The sequence below is a fragment of the Corvus brachyrhynchos genome, unplaced genomic scaffold (assembly GCF_000691975.1).
Source record: "Corvus brachyrhynchos isolate BGI_N302 unplaced genomic scaffold, ASM69197v1 scaffold93, whole genome shotgun sequence".
Taxonomy (NCBI): Eukaryota; Metazoa; Chordata; class Aves; order Passeriformes; family Corvidae; genus Corvus; species Corvus brachyrhynchos.
The window spans coordinates 1,406,503-1,433,628 of NW_008237273.1; the positions used below are offsets into that span (position 1 = coordinate 1,406,503).

The following is a 27,126-nucleotide window of genomic DNA, read 5'->3' on the forward strand; positions in this document are numbered from 1 at the left end:
CTTTCCCTCCCCTACATCCATCCAAAAATCTCCCTCTGTGTTTTTGGTTGACTGTATTGGGATTTAGAACTCTTCAGCACATCTTCCTGTTAGCTGCTTTGCAGCAGAGTTCTGTCAAGCCTCAATGTCTTCTTGTATTGTCAGATTTCAGTATTTTGAGAGCAAGGTGTCACAACAGACAGTCATTTTATAAGTGGTCCATTCTGAAAGAGAGAGAGAAAATACAAGTATGTTCTATCACTTTTGATCTGGGTCAGTGTTTTCCAGCACAGAAGAGAGAATATAGTACTATAGTATCTGAACTATAAAAGTAAGCATTTAGTAGTGGGGAGATCCACTGTGGGACTCTGTAGATGTTCCCTGGTGTGCCACAGCACCTTATTGAAAAGAGTCAGTCTGCAGGTGGTGACAAGTATGGTAAAGGTTTGACAGTTTTAAGTGCTGTTTGCCTTGTATTCCCATTCGTGTAATATATGGTAGAAGCAACCCATCAAAAGTTTTGATTGATACATTAATTATTCCCTTTGCTGTTTTTTTTCATTATGTGAAAAGGAAAACAAAGATACATAAATGCGCAACTTGCCCAGAACCGTGTGGGCATAAGTTAAGGGGTCCATAAGTAGAACTCCAGGTCCCAAGGGTCAATTTTCTTCCTTCTCTTATGTACGACTCAATTAATGTAGCTGCAGACTTGACAGTAACTCAGTTCTTTTTGTCAACAGGAATGTGCACGGTTTAGTAAAAACTATTTGCAAGTTAATACAAATTCAAGCTATTCAACTGGGAAAAGATGGAGATGAGTCTGTTTGGAGTCTGTATGGAATCAGGTTAGTTTCACATTCCTTGTATTTAGAAACAATAGTAACTTTCTCTCTGATTTCCAGAAAAAAAAGAGAAATTAAGTTAATACTGGATTTCAGTCTTACTCTTTTTTGTGTGTTTTGCTTTGTTCACACTGTGCAGGGAATCATGTGCTGGCACAGGTTGCCCACAACGGTTGTGGAATCTCCGTCCTTGGAGATAACAGAACTTGACCGCATGGGATACTGGGTAGCCTTCACTAGCTGACTGCTTGAGCTTATGGGTTGGACTGGGTGATCTGAGTAGGTCCCTTTCAACCTAAATGATTATCCGATTATGTGATTTTTTTTTTTTTTTTTGGTTGAAAGTTTTAAGGAGTTTTGTAAAACAAGGATAAGATCCCTGCCATAGGCTCGAAAGGGACAAAGGCAGTGTGAGAAAACAAGTACTAAGACTTATTCAAATAGTGGATGATTTCTAATATTTCTTTTAATAAGTATTTTATTTTAAGGCTATGAATCACTTCCCTCTCACTTGTTTTTCCTGCTTTATTCTTATTCTAAAAGTCATGTTCCTGAATGTCTTTGCTGTTAAGGTGATTGACGTATAAAAATAAAATACTTAAAGATGAATATACAGCTACTTATCTAAAACTTCTTGTTCATGCAATCCCAGACTTCTGAAGGGGACATCCTAGAGACTTCATCCATCTCTTGAGAAACCATGAGTCAGTACTGACATTACAAGCCTCTATTGTATCTTTTCTGGAGAATGTCCCAGCTTGGTAGATGTCATGAATGCTTTTCAAGTTACTTTTTATGCAGTTAAGAGGTATTGTTGTAGGAGGCTGTAGCTATAATGGCTTAAGGGTATAAAATGTATTATTTGAGAGACAGGAATCATGTCTTTAATGAAACAAAATGAAATAGTGAAGAAAAGTGAAACAGACTTCGGAGTGCTGGATGTGTTTGCATTCCTGAAATTCTGCATGCATTTGTTTTTGTGGCTGTATCAGATCTCTTTACAAAATCCCTACTCGTATAGAGTAGTTTTAAATTAAAATGCGGGTAATGAAGATGGAACTCTTTTGAACGCTTTTTTAAAAGCTTCTGGTAGAAGAAGCTAAGTTAAAGGAACTTAATTCTGGCTTCGTATGAAAAAGAGGGTGGTGGAATGTGGCTGGAATAAAGAAACAGCCTCTGCCCAATCAGACGCAGAAAGGTTATTACATGTTTTTCCCACTCATTAAAAGAGAAATTGCTGGTAACATACAGTGAAGGTGAAATTTGGTAATTCAGAATGGTATAAAGTAAAGTAATAGAGAACTGAAAGTAAGAAGCAGACTTTTATTTAGCCAATATGGTTTTTGTTTTCCCTTTTGGTTACAGTTAACTGTAATGAAGAGAAATGATTGTTTGACATACGGTCAGAGCCCTGGGGTTTTGAAACGTGACTTCTGTTTTTTAGTGTACAGAGCAACCTATCTATTCATTGTTATGTAACAATTTTTGTCATTGTGCCATCAAGTGCCATTAAAACCTGATTTTTTGTAAGGAATAGAAGAATGTATACAGTAGCTCACCAACAGTAATCTCCCATTACAGTGCTCATATATTATGCTGTCAACTGTGCAAAAGTATTCCATATGGAAATCATCAATGAAGAATCAAAATGCAACAGTACATTCTCAAGTGGTTTGCTATTGTCACCAGTATTACAGGGTAATAAATAAATGTGGTTTAGGCCAGTGTTAATTCTGGACAATAGAATTAGTTTCATAATACATCTTGTGATGATGTAATGTCATGATCAGTTCCTGAAAAGAAATGGAAGAAAATTAATGTCTTGCAGATTTATTATATAGTGCATTTTATTATATAGTGTTTGTCTGGGATGGAGTTAGCTTTCTCCATTGCAGCCATCTGCAACGAGAACAGTGTTGATAACACACCAGTGTTTTGGCTGCTGCTGAGCAGTGCTATCCTTCCAGCCCATTGCCATCCCTCAAAAGGCCAGGAAGGTTGGGGTAGTCAAGACTTTGGGAGGGGACATAGCCAGGATAGCATACCAAATCTATCCCAAAAGGGATAGTTCATACCACATGTTGCTGTGCTCAGGAATAAAAGCAAAGAGGAAGGAGCTGGGAGTGGATTCATTATTAAGGCGTATGTCTTCCAAAGCAACTGCTACACATACTGACACCCTACAGCACAGGAAGTGGCTGCACGTTGCCTGCTGATAGAAAGTAAAGAGTATATTTTTTTATTTTCCTTTGCTTTCTTTTCTAGGCTTTTCTTTTCTTTAGTAAAGTGCCTTTACCTTGACCCAGGAAGGGCTCCTGTTAGCATTCTCAGTGCAGGTGGTTTATGATATGAGTGTACAGAAAATTTGATGTAATTTTTTTCTGAAAGCTATTAGCCTTTCTTTCATGAACTAGTATTTTATGATATTCTTAATGATGCATGGTTTTACTGTTTTAAAGGTCTGGAGAGCTGCCAGTTTTCTGAATTCAAGATTCAGAGCAGGTAGAAAAATGCTTAATAAATGCTTATTTGATGGAGTAAAGTGCTGTTCCTGAAAGGACCAGCTTTCTGAAAGGACCAGGGTCACATCTGCATACGCAGAAAAGTCTGTTGACTGCAGACATTGTTTCCTCATACAGAAAAAAAGTCTGTCACTAAATTTGTCCTTAAATCAGATTGGAGTTCAGTTCTGTTCAGAGATGTAACAAAAAAGTTCAGATGACCTAAAAGTTAAAAATAATGTATGTTTTATTGTTACCCCTCACAAAAATTTATCTTTGTTTCTCTGGACATTTCCATATTATGAGTGGGTAAACACTATGTTTGCTTGGGTGTTTTACTTTATCCTGAACCCACTAGCAATAATTTAGGATTGTGGCACTGTAATGTCATTTAAAGATGTGTGTTTTACATTGCTGTTCTGGCAGTTCTTAAGTTCTTAAGATGGTGTTGGCAATAAATTGCATCTATACACCTTACTTACTGCTAATAGCATTATCAAATGGAACTTTTTTGGTTTGCACTTTTTGATGTTTCATTATTAATCACTGTTCACTGTGGAGCTTAGGTGACTTCTTTCACTATCCAGTTCAGTGCAGTTTTACTAGTTTCAGAACACACAAGATCTGTCATAAAAGGTTTGCTTTTTTTTCTAGGTAATAAGCCATTTTAATTTTAGACTTGATGTGTCGGATGCTGACTTTAGGAAGGTTCCCCTGGCTTCAGTGTCATTGTAAGCATTTAAGTGATGACTGGAGGCATATTCTCTTGATTAGGAAAGGTAATTAATTTTTAAAATATGACAAAGTTATTGAAATAAGAAGCTGCTATTACCCTGTATGTCTTTACAAGGACTATGTACTTTCAATGTTCTGGCATTGCATTTGGACAGTATTTCTAGCTTTCTGCCGGATAAGGATCTGGTCTATAATCTTGCCGGATTCAGAGACTAGATTCAGAGACAAGCAAGAAGTTTTTTTGCCTCTTGCATGCTATCATCTTTGGAAAGCTGCAATGAAGCAATAAACCTAACTTTTCTGGTCTTTACAGATTGTAAAAGACTCTAACTTTAGTAAAATATTTACAAAATCTAGGTAGGTGGACATATGAAGAACATGTATGTAAGTTGACAAATATTTGAGAAATGAATGTGAGATGTGACAGGCTTCTAGCCCCAAATATGAGGGCCAGACCTGTAGTATGCATAGTTTGTGTTCTTAGTAGATGGCATCTGTTTTCTGAGCATGTTTCACATAGTCCATCGCATCAGTCAGCTTTCTGAAAGAACTTTTGTCTTCAAATTATTTATTTGCCTGAAAAGAAAAACATGTCTTCAGAAGAAAAATTATTTGATGAGCAGAGGAGGAACCAGTCTAAAAAAAAATTAAATCCTGTGTTTTTAGCTCTGTTGTAACCACATAGCAAAGAAATGAGAGTCATTAGGTATGCAAATACTCTGCGACCAGCTTTCATAGTTTGGTGGGCCTTTCATTTAGCTGATGGCTGTGTAACTCTTTGATTATCCTCAAAACTAGTGAGTTGCCCAGGATTTAAAAAATATTGACCTTGAGAATGTAAAAAAACCATAATGAGGAGCACCTCTTTTAGTGTAAGGATATGTCTGCTAGATTATGTTTTTTCATAAATAGTGTCTTGCTAGGCATAACATAACTCTAAACATTCCTGAGGGAAGCCTTAATGTACCATCACATAACGCATTTCAAATTTGCCATGTAATGGGAAAAATTAGATTTTTATTCTTCTGGGGGTTCTTGCAGATCTCATTCACTTCATGTGGAGCTGGGTTGGTTCAGCATTGCTTAAGATGAAGCCCATGTTGTATTATAGTGTTATTGGATGTGAGTGTGTCTCAGTGAATGTTGTCTTCTCTAATAAAAAGACTGTTGGAAATTCTGGCTTTTTCCTCCTCAGAAGTTTTTAAAACAACAATAGTAAATGAAATACCATTGTAAGTCCTTCCTAAAAGTTGTCTCTGACTGTGTCACTCATGCAGTCTCTGAAACTGAGGCAGTGTGTCTTGAGATAAACCACTTCAATGGGTGGCTCTCAAATCATCTACTGCTGAATAGGTAAAACTCCCTGAAGGTCTCTCTGGTGTGTAGAACAGATTTGTTGGACCTGTGAACTGGAAAGATAGTTAACCAAACTGAAGGTGGTGGTTTGCAGCAGATTTATGCTGCCTTTCTCTGTTTGCTATTCCACTTATAGCATAGAATGGTTTGGGTTGGAAGGGTCCCTAAAGATCACCTAGTTGCAGCCCCCCAGTCACCAGACAGAGACACCTTCCACTAGACCATGTTGCTCAAAGGCCCATCCATCCTGTCCTTGACTTTCAGGGATGGGGCATCCAGAGCTCTGGGCAGTAAGTTACACTAGTTAAATGACTTTGGTTTTGTTTCTGACAGAAAAAGTTATGTACTTAAGGTTTCCCTCCTTCCCAGGTTTTCTTCCATCTGCTACTGTACAAGGGTATGTTACAATCCAATTATTAAGGTTCTTAGAAATGCCTCTGCCGGAATTAAGGTGCAAATGAGACCATATGCCAGTCAATAGTAAGGGTTTTATTTGATGGTAAATATGAGAGAGAGAGAGAGAGAAAGGAAGAAAGAAAGAAGTAGAAAATAGGTGGGGGGGGCGGGGAGCAGAAAGAGAGTGACAGGGACAGAATAAGTAAAATATCACCATTCCATGGATCCCAGCGATGCTCCATTGGATCCTCTCCAGCTGGCCTTCTTGGTGGTGAAGGTCCCCCCAAAAAGCTTAGAATCCAATGGGTTTATATACCCTCGAGCCAGGTAGCAATGTCCGGCCATGTCCCCCTCGGGTGGGGGTCAGTGTCTCACAGCAGACTCTGGGTCTGTTGGATCACGTGCAGCCCTGTGGGGCCAAGCGTCTCACGGGAATGTCCCGTGGATGTGCCCTGTGGGGTTGGGGGTTCCACAGCTGGGCCGGTTTGTGTAGTTGGAGGATGGGTGTTTAGTGCCTCTCACCAGAGGCTGCACCATGCACCCAAAACCTCCTCCTCCCCCCTTGGTTGGGGGACAGTCTGTGTAAACCTGGCTTCTGTGAGCTGCGCTCTCCCTCCACCCCAAACTCAGCCCGGGATCATTGAACAATGGGCTTCCCTTTATCTAATCAGCAGTTTGACTTTCAGTTCAAAGTCCGACTCTTCAGGGAAGCTTCTTTGGTTGTAGCTTCTTTATAATGAGCAAAACTTTATATCAATGTTTGAGGCATGAACTATTTTCAGTCTCTGACAGGGTAGTCATTGTTTAATGCAAGCATCACACTTCTAGGTGGTGTAGATGGCCTTCAGTCACTGTCTTTGGAGATGCAGAAGGTGTTGGCGATAGATTAATCTGAAAACAGGTGACTACTAGGCCTCAGTGACATTTATAATGTCAGGGGGCTGACAAAGAGTAAAGTGGAAGTCTCCAGCTTGGTGGTATGACCAAACTTTTTCCTTTTCTGTTTCTTTTACTACATGACAAAATATAAAAAAAAAGGAGAAAAAAATTGTTGGGAGCAGGTTTAAAGTATTAAGTAGTAGGATGATGGTCACCTCAATCAGTCTCAGGTTCTGAAGACTTGGATCTGGGCTTCGAAAACTGGACTGATACTGTGTGACAAACAGTTCAGATTTTTTAGTGGGTATTATTTGGAGCTCACTGATACAGCCAGTGACTCAAATGACACTTTTGAAGAGTGAACCGTAGAAATTCCGGTAAGTTAAACAAAAAAGAGTGAGACCAAGCCTTTTCAAATAGAGAGATTTTGTTTTAATCTTGTTTCAGAAGTTCTGAGAAAATACCCTCTTTAGATAGTGAGCCATCTTAGCAAAGCTGGTAAAAGGAGGAGGTTAAATTGCCTACTTCTACAGCTGTGCTTATTTTGCAGATAGTTTTTTTGCATACTTCCTTTCTGTGTTATGGATATAAATGTAATTTCTTTGTCTTTCAGGAACACTCCTCATCCATTAATCACTGTCCTTGAGAACAGACCTGATTGCTGGCCAGTTCTACTACAGCAGATAACAGTATTTTTCCATCAGTGTCCAGAGAGGTACATGAATGAAAAATTAAAAATAGCCTAGCAAATGTTGACAACTGAATTGTATCATTGTAACCGTTTTGTTGAAGGAAGCTGCAACAAGCAGTAAGAATTCTGTCTTTTGTGAAAGATACTGTGAAAGATAAAACTTAATTACACTATTTCAAGTTTTAAAATAATAATATAAAAAATTCTTCGTTAAATACTGGTATAATCCATCAAAAATCAATTTTATAGCTTTTAATTCACTATGTAGATAAATTTTGTATGGATATAGAATAACTGGTGCAAGACTGATAGCACATTTGAATTTTTTTTTAAAATAAGCTATTTGGCTTATTAGCTTTGTTGAAATTCTGACTGCTTAGTCAAAAAAAATGAATACAATGCAGCTATAACTCATGTATACAAAATGATGGGATGATGAAGGAAAAGGAGGGATGATTAAATCTCATGGAAAAGATGAGGTCTTGAAAAACAATGCATGCTTTCTGATTTAAAAAAATAGAAAAAAAAATCAGTGGTACAGCCTTATTATAAAGCATCATTAAAATCAGATAATAACAAATACCCAACTGCCAACAATCTCAGCCTTTCTTCATGCTAACCACTAAGAAACTTGTCGAAGAACGCTTCAGTGTAAGATAAGAAATCTGGCATTCTCAAAGAGAACTGCTTTCAATGATTTTACACCTATATGTATGCTTTTCAGATAAAAGTATGCCTTTTCTCCTGTTTTCGGAAAGACTAGTAACAGAGAAATAGTGCAGAGAAATTGGCTTCTCTGTTTTCTGTTTGTAAAGAAATAAGTTTATTCATCTCTTAAATATCTGGTGGGCTTAGACTACATGATCAAGAGTAAGACTTTCAAGCTGAAGTGTGTTTTGCTCAGTTTAATTGATCAGAGTATTTTTCAAATGCTGTTTGCTCTTTCACTCTGCTGCCAAATCTGGGACTCTATGTAGAGTCCCCTCAGATGTATAAATGGAGTGAACGGTGGATTTTCTGCTGATGGCTTCTTTTGAATTAAAACAGGAGTTTTTCTTGCTGAAAAGGAAAATATGCGACACTCTTCTTGGTGCTCTTTGTTCAAGGTTTCTGTGGGTAAAGTGCTAGACTGACAATAAAGAATTATCGAGTAATTTAGGTTTGGAAATGCCCTTCAGAGCACTGAGTCCAGCCATTAACCTAATGCTATCAAGTCCACCACTAAACAGTGTCCCTAAGTGTGATGTAGAAAAGCTCCACATATAGACCTATTACTAAATTCTTTCTACAGTTTTGTATCAAGACTGAGTCTTGTTTAAAATTGAGTTTTGATTCCCTGTTGATGTGCTGGACGGTAGGAAGGCTCTGCAGAGGGATATGGGCAGGCTGGATCTATGGTCTGAGGCCAGTGGTATGAGGTTCAACAAGGTTCAACCCCTAATGCTGGGTGCTGCACTTCGGTCACAACAATTCCATGGAGTGCTACAGACTGAGAGAAGAGTGGCTGGAAAACTGCACAGAGAAAAAAGACCTGAGGGTGCTGATTGACAGCTGAACATGAGCCAGCATGTGCCCTTGTGGCCGAGAAGGCCAGTGGCATCCTGGCTTGGGTCAGAGATAGTGTGGCCTGCAGGAACAGGACTAGGGAAGTGCCCATGTACTTGGCACTGGTGAGGCTGCACCTCAAGCCCTGTGTCCAGTTCTGGGCCGCTTATAACAAGAAGGACATCGAGGTGCTGGAGCAAGTCCAGGGAAGGGCAGTGGACCTGGTGAAGGGTCTGGAGCACAAGTCTGATGAGGAACAGCTGAGGAGCTGGGAGTGTTTAGCCCAGAGAAAAGGAGACTGAGGAGTGACTTTATGCTCTTCTTCATGAAAGGAGGTTGTAGCCAGGTGGGGGGTTCTGTTCTCCCAAATAACAAGTGACAGGATGAGAGTAAGCAGGCTCAAGTTGCATCAAGGGAGGTTTAGATTGGCTGTTAGGAAAAATTTTGTAATGGGCTTGTCAACCATTGCAACAGTCTGCTCAGGGAAGTGGTGGAGTCACCATTCCTGGAAGTATTCAAAAGACCTGTAGATGTGGCACTTGGGGACATGGTTTAGCAGTGGGCATGGCAGTGATGGTTGGACTTGAGCCTGAACAGTTCTGTGATTCTGTATTTGTTACTATATTGACCATCAGCTTTATTTGGTTGTTTTAATAATGTAAAGGACAGCTTGTACTCCTGACATGATCAAGCCAAAAGATTTGTTTTGTGATAATATTTTACTGGGAAGCCACGTTGGTTAAAACAGTTCCTGTATCGTGTAATTGTTTTAAGACCATTCTGCAAAAACTGGTAAGTAAAGGATGACTCCTTTTTATTGAAATATGTTTTATGTGTTTTAAAAAGATATTTCTGAGTAGTCTTGTCCAAATATTCTTCAGAATGGGACATCAGTCTATCATGACATTCAGCAAGGAAAATCACTTTCTTGAATTGATGAGGGGAAAAGAGTAAAATTAGGAGTGTTATAACCTGCAGGTCCATATTGAATCTTTTCAAAATTGCACTTTGAAGTATGGTTACTGTATTGGGCCTCATGACAGTACTTTGTTCGAGTATTTAGTAATGCCCTTCTCAACACCTTTCTGTTAATTGGGTCTTGTGAACTTTTGCAGGTAATGTCACATTACCTGGATTTCCTTGTTACACTTTGAGTAGAAAGCACTCACGGCAAACTTATTTCTTGAACTGCAGGTCAGAGAGTTCATGTGTTGCCATAATGGCTTCATTTCTAAGATACCTGTATTGTGAGCCATACCAGTTACGGGAATATGCTGAACTGCGAATGGGTTTACTTAAGATCTTACTTCAGCCTTATGGGCCAAAGCACAAAGAACTCTCCGCGTTGGAATGTGAGATTCTTCGACTTCTATGTGATTTGGTTCCACACCTGCAGGTACAGTTGTTGCCTGACCCTATCTTTTACAAATAGATGTTTATCAAAATAGTGATAGTATTATTATTATTGTCTTTCAAGTGTGCAAATATAGCATTCTCTTCCATTTTCTGTAGATCAGGTTTGTTGATAGTACGTAAATCTAATAAACTTTCTCTTTCTGGTAGAAGATAAAACTTTAGTTGTTCAAATCTGATATACCTGTTAAGATGGAAATTGAAACATATTTACTGTCATTACTTGCATCTAGTTGCTTCGGTAAACATACGGTAAACTTAGAAAGACATTAATGAGAAAATTCTGTTAAATGGCAAGATATTTGTCAAAACCATACAATTTTAACTTAAAATGGATAATATTAAAATGAAACAAACTATATGAGAAGAATTATTTAAGTATTTCTAGGTATTCCTTTCTCACTCTTTGTAACAGAGAGATTAGTGGATCTGAAGATGAAATTTAGTCCTTCTGGAATATGCTGAAGGTTTTGAATTTTTTTTAAGTTGCACAGTGATACATAATAGGAGCTAGGGGTTTAATCTTTCTGTCCACTTTTGGTTAGGGGCCTGTGATGTTGGTTAAAATTAAAAGCTCTGCTTTTTCTTGTCCATCACTGTGATACCCGTTAAGCTTTTTTTGTACCTATCTACCATTTCCTTCTTCTTTTGATATTAGGACAACATCTTCAGTTTCAGACGTATTAAGCCAAACATGAGGTGCTTTGCCCTTATTGCTATGGAGAGAGGGTTCATTAATATGAATAATGAAAAGCTAAGTAGGCTTGTTATAAGGATATTTGGTAGCGTCTTTATCCTATGACATTTTACTAGAAAAGTATTCTTTCTACTCATAGCTACTTCTCACAATCTTTTGGAAAAAATATAACTTGTGTTATACACGTTTATCTTGGTTCAGGTCTATTCTTTGTAATGATGGGTACATGCTGACCTTTTCTAGTTACAGAGAGTTGTCTGATATTTTCTCGATTTTATCTGAACTTCAGTATAACATTGTGTCTTGAATGTATGACCAAGCTTCAGACCTGATAACATTTAGCCATAAGAAAGGTGCTGAATAAAACGTATGAAATTAGTTATGAACCTTTTTTTCCTTCATACATGTTGGCACCTCTTTTTTTTTAAGCAAGAAATCAGTTGCATATTTTCAAAGTCATATTAATACTTGAACATTTTTGTCTCACCTGAGATACAGCTTTCACAATGGAAGGTACTTCCTTCAAGAAGCCTGTTTGATGGACTGTTGTATAGTCCGTCAATTCCCTCGTCTTCTTTCTCTGAACCTCATTTTAGCATAGCTTAATTTAATCCAATGTGTAATATAAATGCTGAAATGTTTCCCAGTCATTTTGTCTGACAGTGTCAACCAAGCTGTCAAAAGTACAGCTCCTCACCTGTAGACTTTTCTGCTAATAATTCAGTGACATGAGATTTCTGATTAGAGCAGATTATTTATAGAACAAAAAGGGAATAAAAATCAGGCTGTTGTGCTTAATGCTGGCTCCAGAGTTTGGATTGGAACAGTGCATTTGTCTGGAAGTAGAGTTTTCAAGAACAGAAATACTGTCATCCAGCACATGGGGACTTTGAGATGACCTGCTTCTTGAAACCTTTTTAGCTGGCTTTCAGGTATGGAGATACTGCTTTTGGGTATCACACTTCAGCATCTAGTTTTTGTGGTAGTTAGATTCCATGGTGTTCTAGAATTGAGTTACACTACTGCCTTTCTCTTTTGAGACGTATGTTAAAATCTTAGTTACGTTACAAAGGAAATATTGTAGAGCCAGATGCATCTGTCATAAGAATATTTACCTGCTTGATGAAATCCCCACACACTTTTTTGTGTTGTTATAAGGAACCCCAAGAGCTGAATTAATTGCTATTGCTTTTGAGTAAAAAAGGATTTTTCTCATCAGCTACCAAGAAACATTTTAATTCTTTCACGTGTTTCTCATTTTACTTCAAAATATCAAAAAGCAGTTCATAAGTTGTTTTTTTTCAGAGAAGTTGGATAAGGGATTCCTGGTGTTAGTTTATAAATATGTTTCTTCAAAGATTTAGTACTATTTGCAGTAGAAATATAGCAGAGCTAATACTAAATTCTATGTAGATAGGGAAGGGCAACTAAATCATCATATGTTTTGGCTTGGTTTTTTTTTTTTGACTACCTCTCTGCAGCTTAAGGACTTACTGCAAGTTACAGAAGCCTTGTTTTTCCTGCAAGAGCTGTTCCTCAGCCTACTACGCTATCCTTTGTTTTGGAAAGATCAGTTATCCCAGCTTAGTCTGCAACTGTTATGCTTCTGTGAAGTATGTTTAAATGTAACAGGAGAATGCTCATCTTTGATCTCCCTAATAGAGGACAACTTCGAGCTCTTAAAAGAGGTAAGAGTATATGGTAAAAACACAAAATAGTTTATTAAATTTAAAGAATGTCATGTTTAAGACAGTAGAGACACTTTTACATGACATTCATCTGCAGGTCACCAGTGTTGGTGTCAAAAGTTTCTAATTTTTTTTCTTTGTTGAATACCTTCAGAAGGTAAAAACTTAACTGGGTCTGTATATATCTGTAAATCTCTTAGTATGGAAATTTGTTTAAAGTGAGTTACAGCAGTTTGAACAAAGTAACAAATTAAAATGTTCTAGTTACTTAGTTAAAATACAATTTTCACACGGTTATATTCTTCATTGCTCTGTCACTGCATGTGCAGTCACTATGGTTCATAAAGATAATCTTTCAAAGTTTTGGTAGTTTCCTGTTTGTTCTGTTTAATGTCACTGAGAAACAAAGGAGACTTGGAACCTTTTTCTTTTTTCCTTGTAGGTATTTCCAGTGGACCAGTATATAATTGGGCTAGCTCTTCTACTGCTGCAAACTCCAGAAAGTCAGCAAAAGTCTGTCTTGAGTCTAGGTAAAGCTCTTCTTGTGAAAGAGGAATCCCCACTCCTAAAACTGTGTCTTTGTTTCTGCATATTTATGAAATAAGCACTGCATTCCCCTGGAATTGGATGGGGTAGTGAAATGGGGTTTCTTTACATGCAGAATTTTTCCTAAATTAAAATAAAATGGCACTAAATACAAATTTTCCTGCTACTCTGACTTTTCCCATTGATGTTTCTGTATTTTAAGCTCCCTGCTATCTTGGAGCTTATTGGTTTCATTTTTGAGCCAACAGAATATTCTTAGCTGATGTGCATGCATCCTGAATGGTTTGCTATTACAGGTACTGAGAGCAGGCATGACAATCATGGCAATGTTTAGCCATGCTTTTGACTTAGCAGTTGTGGTTAGTGTAGTTATTCCAGTAAAAACAAAGGTCTGCGCTACATTCCATTTTTGTATTTTTTGCTGCCATCAGGTACTTTGCTATGAACACAGAAATGTGTGACTCTCTAAACGAAAAATCACAAAAATCTTTTGGCTTTTATATACACATACAGTAAATCTGGGAACCTTTACTTTGCTGAGTTGAAGTGTTTCCTAGAAATATCTGTGTCATGCCTAAAGGTACCAATGTTCATTTCTTTCTTTCCTTCTTGACCTTTGTTTTTCCTCAATTTGTCTTAAATAGCCTACAAGCTCCTCTCATGTTCAGAAACCCAGGACATCTCAACCACAGCCCTTATTTTGGTGATGCCTGTGCTACAGATCTTATCTTCTACAACAGTTGGAGACTGCCTGTCAGGGGATGTTTCTGGAACTACCAGGCAGCAACTGGCTGTAAATCTTTTGGGAATATTAAAGGAGGAAGGTGTGAAGGATAAACAGGAATCGGTAAAGTGATAAAGTTTCTTTCCTTTTATCAGGTGCAGGTAGGGGAGGCATTTAAAAATTTTTCTGCATTAAGCCTATCTGCTTGGGAAGGACTCTGCATGTGTGAACTTCTTCATGCCATAACCTCCATGGGAACACTTGAAAATATAGTCCATAAAACTAGACTACTGGTAAAGTAAAAGTTTGTTGGCTGGATATTGTTTTATTTAGCAAATGAGATTTTTTTACTTTAAGAGACTGTATAGATTGAAGAATTCACTTCCATTGTTAAGTAACTAGCAAGACTTAGTAGAAATCAAGGTTATATATATTTACTCTGTTTCTTTCAGACTTGCTTATTCTCCTCATGTCTTTTTCTTTACTGCTGTATGTGACTGTTAACTACCATTCTTTCTCCCTTGACTGAAAAGAGTTACAGAGCACCTAAGTTAGTGTTAGTTAGCAAATTTTGGCTCAGTAACCTGAATCTTTTTATATGTTCTGTTAGGGTTTTTTGGGTTTTAATTATTTCCTTATGTCCCACTTCTCTGCCATCTATCCATTTATCCCCACTGTTCCAAGAATAAGTGACAACAAATCTCTTTGATCAAGATGTGTCTAGCACTGGGGTAGCTAAAGTCCCTTTCTGCTTTACACCCCTGTTTTGTGTAGAGAGGGTGTGATGTGACAAGCTGGAGACAGATATAGTGCCAGTTCTGAGTTCTGCCATGTCTCCTTGACCTGGAATGCCCCACCTACTTCGTCTTCTATTTCTCCGCATCTGAAAAGTCAAGCCCGTTTGTGCTCCTAATAAAAAATAACTTCTTTTAAGTTCACTAAAGCTTACACTTCTTAGTCTGCTCTGAAAGAATAGACAGTGGGATGACAGTGGTTACAGCTCACTTCCTTCTAATGGGACTTTCTGGGTGCCAGCCTGTACAGATGCCACTGGAGGTTTGTTTCAGTGAAACATCTTTGAAGCATGTCAGTCCTCAATGCTCTGTGTCACTTGCCCACATGTTTTGTTTTCTGTTGAGTTTTGGAAGCTATTTGTATGTCTTACAATGCTACTGTGTTACTGTACAAGATTACAGTGTATTGTGTTACACTGGCTTCCTCTAATGGAACTTGATTGTACTAATTCTGGTGTTCTCTTTGCTTCAGAAAAGCATGTGAAAACTTTTATGTTGAGGGCTTAAATAATTTTTGATGACTAAGTTTTTGTGTTGGCCATGTTAACACTGAAAACAGTTGTCTTTGCTGAGAATTCTCTAACAGTCTCTTCACTTGTGTCTCACTGATCCTGCAGAGTTCATAGTAAGTAGCATGGTGGATCTTGGTAATTCATGGTTCTCAATGCAAATGGGGAGACAATAATTTTGCCTGATCATTGTTTGTAATAAGTATGCTGATAACCTCTGGTTCTCAACTAAAAGATTAAAAAATGTAGACTCTTCTTAATGGCCCCATGATTACAGTCAGTTTGTGTTGTAGGATCAGATCAATGCTAAGAGAATAAAGTCTTGATTGAATTATCCTTAGACTTCCTTCACATTGGAAATGGGCAAGAAAAGAGGTAGGAAAAAGAAAGCAAATGCTATGTCCACAGTGAACAAGCTTTGGGCAAGAGTATATAAGAGCAAACATGGTTAAGTTATGGTGTATTTTCACAGAATCACAGAATAGCCCTGTCTGCAAGATCATCTGGTCTAGCCTTTCATAGGAAAGGGGGCCTAGATGAGATTATCTAGTGTCCTCTCCAATCACATGTTGAAAACCTCCCGTGATGGGGACTACACCATGTCCCTGGAGGGGTTGTTCCACTGAATGATTGTTTTCACTATCAAAAATGTCTTTCTTGTAATCTTGTTATCCCTTACCCTCTCCCAGGTATCTTGTATCCATTGCCCTTTGTATTCTCCATGTGGCTCTTTGTGAAGAGAGAGCTTCTGTCCTCTTAGTAACTGCCTTTCAAGTACTAGAAAATGATGACACCCTCCTTGAGCCTTCACTTCTACAGAGGGACTCCTTTGACCCCTCTTCAGTCTGTCCATATCTGTTTTGGAATTGTGGGGGCCAGAGCTGGACACACCACTCCATGTGCAGTCTGACAAGCGCTGGTGAAGTGGGAGGATCACATCTCTCTCTGTTAGCAGTGCCCCATGGCTGCAGCTCAGCACTTTGCCTCGGTAGCTGCGGCAGTGCACTGCTGGCCTGGTGTCTGTGTGCTGTCCACTGGGACCCCGGGCTCCTCTTGGCAAGGCTGTTCCACAGCTCACGTCGTAGCCTGGCTGGGCTCTTCGGTGATGTCATTCCAGGTGCAGGGCTCTGCACTTCTCCTGGTTGAACTTTACACAGTTCTTGTGACCCAGTCTTCCAGCCTGTTTGTGTCTCTGAAAGGTGGCTCTCCCTGGCAATGTGTCCACCTCAACACCCAGTTCAGTGACACAGCAAACGTGGGGAGGGTGCTTTTGATCCCATCATCCAGATCATTCATGGAGATGTTACAACATGGGGCCCATGTTACAACATGCCAGCCTCAGTAAAACACTGATCAGGAGGAAGGAGGTATTAAGAACCTGTGTCTTGCCAACATTATCAGTAACTTTTTCCCTGCCCTGTCTAGTAATGGGTCTGTGTCTTCCCTGGGCTTCTGCTTAACTGCTTATCTGATCAGCCATTTCTTCTCCTTGCTATCTCTGCCCAGTTCCAGAGCTAGCTGAGCCTTGACCTTCATGTGTGCAACCTTACATGCCCTAGCAAGAATCTTGTAGTCCCCAGTAGATATTTGACCACCTTTCCATTGAGGGTATGCTTCTTATTTTGCTTTTTACAGCACTCAAAATTTATATGTCTTTAAATGGCTTTTTTTTTTTTTGCGCGTTGATAGTAGTAGGGAATTGTTCTACCTTCAGTGCCATGATTTTGAAAGTTAGGATGAGGCTAGGCCTTCACATAGACTTTGCCATTGAGGGATTTTACATATGTATATATATGTGTATATATGTGTGTATGTATACGCACGCACATATGTATTTGTGTTGATAAACTGAAATTTTGTACATAACTTGCTTGATTAGAGTGCAGCAATAAAATAAAATTGTGATCATAGCCTGTTTTCATGTAAATGAAATAAAGGGAGAAAGGAATGAGTGCAATTATGTAGTAAAACCTTTTGGGGATGTAGTGTGGAATGGGAAATACCAATATAATATTTCAGGCTCTACCAATTTTTGCAGTTTTTCCCAGGCACTTAAAAAAATATATAAGTCAAAACAAATGTCAACAACATCACCACCACAAACACAAAAAAGCCTGCCACAAACAACACCTCCCCAAGAAAACCCCAAACAACAAAAATCCTTTCATAGCCTAATTTTGATTTAAAGGCCTGTTATCGTCCACAGGCAGGCAACTAAACAGTACATCTTATGGATCCTGAAACTCTTATTAGCTCACTGTATGTTCTTGGATTAAGTTTAGATACCTTTTTCAATAAATGGCAGTATCACAGCTGTATCCAGAAAAGATTTTTGGCTCCAAGTGATCTTGCCAGCCAGAATAGATAGCTCTTTAGGTTGCTATATTTTTCACGTACTGTAGTTGTAATGTGTAAGTAATGTAATAAGCTAATTTTAATGTAATTTTTAAAAAGTAATCTAAAATACAGGGGCATTCTACCTTCCGTTAGCCAAAATAAATTTACATTGAGTCAAACAATGTGATTAAAATGAAGTTCTGCAGTTCTAATTAGAACAGCTTTTTTTTTGCCACTCAAAGTCTCTTTTTCCTTGGTTATTTAAAGCTGAGTGGGCCCTAGCCTTTTGGATTCTGAATTCCATTTTTAATGTTCATTTGGAGATCTCTTCTCAAATACTTTCTTGACCTGATCTTTATATAAATGTTCTTCACCTGATGACTGCCTGCTAACTACTGTCTTGATAGTGGAAAAATATTTTCTAAGGAAGCAAAGAATTAGTGGGAAAGAGATTTCATGTCTTGTATTAATACAAAACTTTCCTGTTTTAATGAAAAACTTTGAACTTTATTTACAGGAGCTCTAAAATATATATACCCGTATGTATATAAAAATCCAACTTAAGAGAATTCCTCATTTGCATTTTACAACTTTCCTGCTGCTAAATACTATCTTCCATGACTGCAACTGTTAGCAAAACAGTTATGTTTCTGTAAGAAGAAAGTCTATGGAAGAGTCGGGGAAGGTGTTGGAAAATTGTTTGAACTTTAGCACAATAGTATATGACCCCTTTATTCCTGGTTAATGCCTAGTTTTGTACCCTACAGTGCTCAGTACAAATGCCAGAAGTTAGTGTGGCCTTGTGTTAACTCCCTGTGTCTGTGACTAGTAAGTTGTGTTCCAGCTAATACTTCCTTATTTATTTGTGTTAGTGATTAATGTGTAGTAGCTGATATCTTAGTTTTGAGAACAAGGGTTGTGTGTCAGAGCAAAGAATGGTAAGAGAAGTACATAACGACTCAATGACATATTTGAGGTACTCTCGAGGAGAAAAGATTCGTCAGAAGATCCGGAACCATATCCAAACAAGTCCATGGAAATAGTTGCTAGGCCTTCCCATACTTGTATTTGGACCACTGCCCACCATAGAGGATTCACTGGCTTCGCCTGTTTGACTGCAGCGCATGTCTCACAGTCATGGATAACCTGGGAGATACTGTCCATGGTTAGATCCACCCCTTGGTCTCATGCCCACCTATAGGTGGCATCTCTGCCTTGATGACCTGAGGCATCATGGGCCCATTGAGCTAGAAACAACTCTCCCTTGTGTTTCCAATCCAAGTCTGTTTTTGACACCTCCATCTTCACAGCCTGATCTACCTGCTCGTTGTTTCGGTGTTCCTCATTAGCCCGACTCTTGGGGGCATGAGCATCTACATGGTGGACTCTCACGGATAGCTTCTCTACCCGAGTGGCAATGCCTTTCTGCTCATCAGCAGCCCAGATTGGTTTTCCCTTATGCTGCCAGTTGGCCTTTTTCCACCTTTCCAGCCACCCCCACAGAGCATTGGCTACCATCTGCTTCTGGTAATAGGGTCTCTGGTCTTCACTGATGTGATTTGGAGAAGGCCCTCTTTCACCTCCTTCCTGAGTTTCTGATGAGTCTTCTCCGTCCTATCTTCCATCTTCTGTATGGTCTCTGACAGACTCTTTTCCACAGCTGCAATTCTTGCTTGTGTTGGGCTGTGCACAATGTCTGCATATGCCCAGAACCTCCTCACCGTAGAACTCACTGTCTCATCCCCGTCATTCCACGTCATCATTGCTAAAGCAGAGGTGTATTCTGGTGGTGTGTGTCGGGCAAGTTTCAGCCACACCACTGGTGTGCATTTTACCATGTCAGGGCTCCTAATTGCTTGGTCATCTGAGAATATGATCTCTATCACTGCCAGTTCTCTCAGGCATTGAATCCCTTGTTCCATGGTTTTCCAGGGGTTTAGCTGCAGCTGGAGATCTTCTCAGCACAGATATCTTTCCTTCTCACTTCTTAAGAGCCGTGTTCAGGGACTGAGAGCTTCAGGGCCTCTTGTCATCCCTTGGTCGATACTTAGATCACGTGACAGGGACCCCAAATGCCTCGCTTCGGTGCCATCCAGAATTGTACCATCACCTGCAGCATCCCAGATTCAGACCATCCAACTTAATACAGTTTTATCAGGCCATCGGGTATAATCCTTCCTCAGGGTACGAAGGCTTTCTCTGGACAGGGACTCAGTGGTGATTTCAGGTTCCACTTCCTCTGCTGACTGTGAAGGTCCTGGCTGCCCATCACCATCCACTGGGCAAATGGATTTGGCTTTGTGTCTCTTTGTCTGGACAGGGGCAATTGTTACTGGTTTAGGCTCCCCATCCGCTTTAGCTGCAGCTCGAGTGATTGGGGTGTATGCTGGCTTATTCTCCTGACCCTCTGGCTGTATCGTCTGCCCTACAGTATCTAACAGCGTGTGGTAAGCGTTAGCCAGGACCCAGCACATGGCAATGAGCTTTTCCTTTTCATCAGTGTTGGTATTGCTGTTTTCCTTCAGATACTTCCCCACCTCAGCTGGATTCTGAATTCATTCAGGGGGGAAGTTCTAGGCTGCTGGGTCAGAAAACTGCTTCAGGGTCTGGCCTATGTCCTCCCATACCCCACAGCACTTAGGATTTTCTACAACTGGGGCAGGTGTCTGGGCAACCCCTCTGGAAATTTCAGCCCTTATTTTAGACAAGCTGGAGACCACATAGAGGAACCCTGCTAGATAACATAATAAGAAAGTGGTATCTTTGACATCCAGGGGAAATTGGACACTTTCAACACTTCCAAAAGGTGACGTGCCAGATCTGAAGGGGAAGAAGGAGATGAAGGGCTGGAAATTATCATCCCCTGCTTTTCCCCTAACAAACTGGGTGTAATTGCTAATACATTCCAAAAGGAAACTCCCAAGGCCAGAATGGAAAAAACATAACATACACCTTCTCAATGGTATCCGTTATTCAGTCAAACTTCGATGAATCACTACTTTCAGGCATATTAAAATGGCAGTCCTGATTCTTATTCCTGAATTATAAAAGGTGTAAGCCAGGGAGCTGACTGCCCATAGCTGTGGACATGTACTTATGACTAGGTTCCACAGAAAAATTATTAAATCAAACAGCATGGTGATGTCTTACTGCTGTACCTCAATACAAAGTGATTCAAACCAAAATGGTTTTTTTTTTCCACTTTCCTGTGCCTCACATTGGGCACCAAATTTATGTCTCAGTTTTTGGAGACAAAATTTTAGGAGGAAGTGCTCTGGAATGAGCACCTCCTCCAAAGGGAAAAGGGCCTCCCCTTTTCCTCTGCCTATGAGACAGATTGGTAACAGCAAGTGAAAGTGGGAAAAAAACAAACTGTTTATTAACACAAAACAAAACAGGATAGACTAGGAAAAAATAAAACTCAAAATACAACAAATGCCTGGAGAGGGAGCAGACACATGGGCTTGGACCAGCTGGGGCTACCCCGCAGGCTCCCCGGGCCAGAGAGGAGGGAAGGGATGCAGTGAGGCAGGGGGGAGGGAAGAGAAAAAACAACAAAACAAAAAACCCAACACAGCCTTTTTCCAGCTAGCTGCAACAAAAACCCCCCAAGAGCAGCAGAGCGCTCCCCGCGCACTCCCTGCGGAGCCCCGCTGAGACCCTTCCAGCCCGAGCCGTTGGGCCCAGCCTTGAACCGACCCGCACCGGGTCCCGCGGCCCCGGCCCTGCCCCCCGGGTCCATCTTAAAGACACGGTGTCCTTGGGCATCGAGCAGGTGGTTAAGGAATAAAATAACCCTATAATATCATCCCAGGACACATATATAGCTGTAGTCAAAAATGTGATGAATATGTATTAGTTTCAGGAATATAACCCAGTTTTTTAGGTTATTGGGCATGAATGCTTTGAGGAGAATTCTCCATGCATCCAGGGATGCTAATAAACTAATGTCAGCTTTCTAACCTAATAAATTGGATAGAGAGTTTACTTCCCTGTTTTCAGTGACACAACTGTAGAACATTTGTTCTGAGAAGCAAAGCAGTTAAACAAAAAATGTAAAGTCAGATTAACTTAAACTGTGGTATTAAGTACTATTAAGAGTTAAGACAGTTTTTAAAAATAATGTAGATGATAGTTCAAATTTGGTGATTATCCTGTCATTGTCAGAAACGTAAGTTTTTAACGTATTTCAGAATTACTATGTCCCTTTTAATGGCGAAGTAGCACTACAGTTACCACCAAGAGCAGGAGTGATGGATGTCAGATAAAATTGGAGCTCCTGAGCAGGGAATTATAAACCCATTGAAACATCCATAGTGCAAGAATCCATATAAAGGATTTTGAAAAAATGTATCTCAGTTTGTTATTTATTGCATTGTAACCATAAAAAAATGTTTTGGGTGTCACAATTGTTCTTTCATGGTATCTTATTTGTTTGATTGAGACTTTTATTTGTTTCACTTGTTCTCAGGTGTCCTGCAAACTCCTTTTCCCCATAACCAGCTCTTATAGTTCGTTGTATACAACCTGGAAGATCATGGAGCTCATGAAAGGGAAGCTTGCAGTTACTAAATGGTTATCTTCAGTCAAATCACTGCTACCTGTCAGCACTCAAGTCCCTGCCCATGTTTTTCTTTTATTGGCTTATCTACTGATCCAAGAAAATGGAGACAGTCTTCGTGATGTACTCCAAGCTACAGCAGAAATAGCCAAGGCTGATTGTTCTCAGGTAAAGGCTTATTTTTAGTGGTTTGGGATTTTTTTCAGGAGTTGGGTTGGATTTTGCAGCCTGAAAGGGGCAAGGCTGCCACAGTTTCATGACCATAGGTCCGACAAGTGGCAAGGCTATATCTGCATTCCCAGTAGGTACAATATGCATTCCTCCAGCAGCAGTGCATAGATGATCAGTGTGTTGACAACGTGCCCTCTGGGTCCCAGTCTCACCAGCTGCTGCCATCTGGACACTGCAGTTGCTGATGCAGACTGCCCTTCATCCTGCAGAGACATGCGCACACATACACCTTCGGTTCTCTGGAATTCACTTTTTGTGTGTCACTTAGAGCAAAAGATGTATTATGTCTCCATTTTGGGGTATTTTTTGGTTGTTTAGACTTAAGACGGAGACTGGCTTATTTGTTGATATTATCCAAGAAGTATGACAATACAATATGAGGAAGCTGAAGACAGGCTACCAAATAATTTCTAGCTTCTGGTGACCTTAGGAATTATTCTCTATGTTTTTTTGTGGTTACTGGAAGACTGCCAAGTCCCTTGGGACATCTTTATTCTTGCTTCTTAGAAATACGTGCATAGTCTTTGTCTGCTTCAGTACTGAATCAAGGTAGAATTATAGAGGATGCTTAAACTTACCTACATAATCTGGAAAGATAAAGGATGTTATCTGGAAAAGCAACGTAATGCAGAAGGCATTGTACAGAAACAACCATAACTTCTTTATAAAATAAGAAGAGAAGTGTTGTTTCAGCTTTAATTTATGCCAAAGAACAGGCCTTATTTTTTAAATTAATTTTTAAAATTGCTTTCTTCTCAAAGAGTTTGCATGCTCTACAGCAGAAGAGTTAAAAAAAAGTTACGATTTTGACTATTATTTAAGTAGCATAAAAATCTTATCTCCAGAAAAAAAAAAAAATCCTTCAATAAGCAGACAGGTTAGAAGTAGGATGGTTTTGCTGGAATATAACACTTTTTAACTCCTACAAGCCATTTAGACCTCTTGTTGCAGAGCTAATCAATGAAAAGGGACAGAATGTAAAACATAGAGGTAATGAAAACTGTGATCTGACCATGACAATGTGATCCTAAGCCAGGAGTCAGAAATGAGTTTTCCAGATATATTGCCTCTTGTAACTGAGACAGGTTTTTGAGGGAAGACACAAAGCATAAGGAAACATATTGATGTTTTGTTAACCAACTTTTTTTTTTTTTTTTTTGCAAAGTAGTTATTAAAACTTCATTTTCTCACTTAAGTAGGAAGTGCCTGTGTTCAAAGGTCAGGAGTAAACAAAATGAATTGCACTTCTGTGTAAAAGCAGAGCTGAGCTGATACACAGCCACCTGGATACCTCTTCTTTAACTTAGTTTTTTCTTGAAAATGTTTCTGTAAGTCAGCTTTCAAAACTATGAGTGGTACACCTCAACTATGAGTAGTTTGACATGTCCATTAAATAGTTTGTAACCAGGGATCCAGGTCCCAGTCCTTGTAAATTAATTATTCTCTAGGAAAAGGGAAGGTAAGACATACATCTGCCCTGTTGTGGGAACCTTTCTTTGACTTCTGATCCAAACTGCTGCAAGTAAGGCAGTTGTCTTCTTGTGCCTAGCTAGCTGTGTAAAATGACCAAGATAACTCCAGGTCTTTTAGAGTGGGTTTCTGTTTTTGTGAACTCTCTAACCTGTTTTGTTGCATTGGGTCTTTCATTTGGATGATGAATCAGTGGCATATTACAGGAAGGGGAAAGGAATAATGCTTTGTTTATTAACTATTTGATATAGTTGTTCAAAATGCAGTTTACCAGCCATACAAGAAAAGCAGTAACTTGCTGAAAAAATACTACTGAACTAATACAGTATCTGAGCAGAATGGCCTGAAGCCTGACTGTAGGGAATCACTGTTGTGAATTTCACTGGAGTAATCTTAAAATAGCTCCACTGACTTTAAATGAACACATTTAGAGACAAATCAAAGAGTAAGTCAGCAGAATTACAGAAAGCTTTAGACAGATACAGGGGAGTAATTTAACCTGAAGCTGTTCATGTTTAACATTATGTGAGGGGTTTTTTCTACTTTGTTTGTTCTCATTTTAAGGCAAAGCTTTTGTTCATCAATACAGTAAGAAAGATTAATGGACATATCCTGTTGAGCTGACTATGGTGGTCAGACTACCTTCAAATTAAGAAACCTTGCAGGCTCATGAAAAAGTCCTCCCTGACTCTGGGAAGCATGGCTTGTGTCCAGAGGGAATGAGAAGATGAAGTTCAGACTTCATCATATTTTTTGTTTCCCTAGCGATCAGCAGAGGCCCACATGAATTAGAAACCATTGCAAAAATGCAGAACTCAAACCCTGATTTGATGATACTTTATTACTGGATCACATTTTGTCAGCTAATAAGGCTTGCAGATGGAGAGCTTTTAGTTTTTAAAATTGCTGTGGGCTTTAAAATACTTTTCTGCAAAATATGTAGCATAATCAGGCATCTTTTTAGTAGTACCACATAAAGCAATCAATGTAATTGGTAATATAGCAAGTGTTCTGCTAATCTGCCAGTATTTGAAAATTTGGTGTGGGAAAAATAGTGTGCTTCGTTGGGATGATGTTTCTGTTCCTAGTCCTCAGTTAAGTGCAACCAAGGACACCATATTCTCCAGTTAGCAATATCTAATGCATTTCTATCTTTTAAATGACATATTTTACTCCAAAATATTTTAATGCTTTGAAACTTGAACTTACTGTCTGGCTCATTTGAACTCGGCATCACCTGGCATCTGTCTTGTCTCTGACAAGTTATTTTAATTCTGAGTCTGCTTAATGGCTCCACAGAGATTATTACACTGAAAGATTATCACATTGTTTCTTGTAGGTTCAATGCTCTCTCTAAGGCAGGAAGGATTACCTTAGACTTGTCTCATCTTTCTCTTGCAGTAACAGTATGGAGGGAGAAAGCATTGAAGCTCCTGGATGGAGGAAATAACTGATTACTTTAATAAACTCAGTCAGCAGTGAAACGGCAACTATCGCTAACATATTGATGGTAGAGTTATACTTTGGGAATTGCTATATTTGGTTCTCTGTTTTATTCAGTTCCACATAAATAAATGGTGCTTTATAAAAGATGGTGAAAGTAAGTGGTTGGAATGTAGGTTAAGAAAGTGAAAAACTCATCACAACAAACGTGTTAGACCTTTTGAGTCTTCAGTTCCTTAGGGCACTTTCTGAAGGATGCAGTGGAAGGTGGTGTGCAGCATAGTAGTTAGAAGGCTGTTCTGAAGAAGAAGGAAGTCAGAGGACAGGTATGGAAAGAAGGAAGCAAAAAGTGGCTATTAAGCCCAATCTTATTTTTAAGCACTCACATCTGTATTAACTTGAATCTGTTCCTTTGGTGTTAGCAGCACTTAAACACTCGGTTTAAAGCCAGATATTTGTGGCAGGCATAACAGGTATATTCTGAATTCTTTGAATCTGTGAACCATGTCCAAATCAAACTTGGGCTAGAAGTCTACTAGCTACTACTTCAGCACTTAATGTTGCAGAAGTTTAGTTGAATATCTAAAGGGCAAAATTAAGAACTGTCCACTTTGGAGCCAGACTCTGAACTACCTGTACTCCAGCAGAATATATAGAAATGCTGAGATGTCATGGTGAAGGTTATAGCATAAAAATAATTGTGTGGTGGGGTTTTTTTATTGTTGGTTGTTTGGGTTTTTTAAAGTGATCTAGATGGTCATGATTTCTGCGGCTAGTGACATTCTGTTTCTTTGTCATTCACAAAGGGACACAGTGGTTGTAGCTGTGGATATTGGATTGAAAAGTCACAGGTGCTTGCTGTGTAAAATCTGAGTCGAAGAATTGTGTTTCAAAACAAGACAGTCAGAAAGAGAGAATGTGCATCAAGAATGCCATCCTCATTGCTTTCATGTTTATTCCAGCTCTTCACAGAGCTCACTAACAGTAGCTCCTGTTTTCACACTGAATGTTGTTTTTATAAGGAGTCAGTTGTCTGTGAAGTAAACTGATGGAGCACATAAAAGCATTGCTAAGTTTAAAAATAATTACCATAGTTGATCTTGCAGACATTGTTCTGGTTATGCTTTATTTTTGTTTTGGGTTTTTTTTCCTTACCGTTTTCTGAGTAAAAGCCTTTTTATATTGCAAGATTAATGGTTATATTATATCTGGTTTTAGCTGAAGCACTTTGGAGTAGTGGTTCTGGACTTTCACTATGGAAGAAAGTCTTGGAGAATTTTTTAAAGGCTGAGGAATGAAGAGTAGTACATGGGCTGTTAGGTTTTCTGAAGTCAAATTGCTGCACAGGCTGCAGAGACACTTAAAAAAGACAATACGGTCTTTCTAATTGGATGAATTGTCTTGTGCAGAAATTGTTATTACACTCTGTGAAACCCTTGCTGTGCTGCAAGGAGAAGAAATTAAATCATCTGACTGAAGTCACTGGTGAATGTAACACAAGATCTATTTCTGTTATTTGAGGATTATGAGTCTATAGAGGACATGTATTCTTTTATGGTCTTTCAACTGCTGAAATGAACTATTTTAGTGGTAAATGACACCTCCTGGGAAATTCATCTGAAGATGCACTATTTTCTATTCTTTGGGGTTTAGGAGTGCATTAATACCCAGAAAAGTAAAATACATTTTTATTCATGTAGCAAACGTGTTTAAGTTAAGGATATGTTGAATTGAATTTGGCTCATTCAGATGGTGCCTGATGCTTTTATTGTTTGATTTATTTTGT

General features: G+C 39.1%; 1 protein-coding gene across 3 annotated transcripts in view; it reads left to right on the forward strand.

The window, feature by feature from the left end:
• The window catches only part of FOCAD (focadhesin), a 93,456-nt gene that overhangs the window by 9,756 nt on the left and 56,574 nt on the right, over positions 1 to 27,126 (forward strand). For 2 of the 3 annotated variants that reach the window (XM_008630855.2, XM_017730600.1), the window contains exons 5-11: positions 723 to 827; positions 7,305 to 7,406; positions 10,122 to 10,323; positions 12,519 to 12,725; positions 13,168 to 13,255; positions 13,916 to 14,118; positions 22,107 to 22,364. In XM_008630855.2, the coding sequence (XP_008629077.1) occupies positions 723 to 827; positions 7,305 to 7,406; positions 10,122 to 10,323; positions 12,519 to 12,725; positions 13,168 to 13,255; positions 13,916 to 14,118; positions 22,107 to 22,364 (1,165 nt within the window). The remainder of the gene's footprint in view (positions 1 to 722; positions 828 to 7,304; positions 7,407 to 10,121; positions 10,324 to 12,518; positions 12,726 to 13,167; positions 13,256 to 13,915; positions 14,119 to 22,106; positions 22,365 to 27,126) is intronic. The other variant, XM_017730599.1, reaches the window with a different exon arrangement.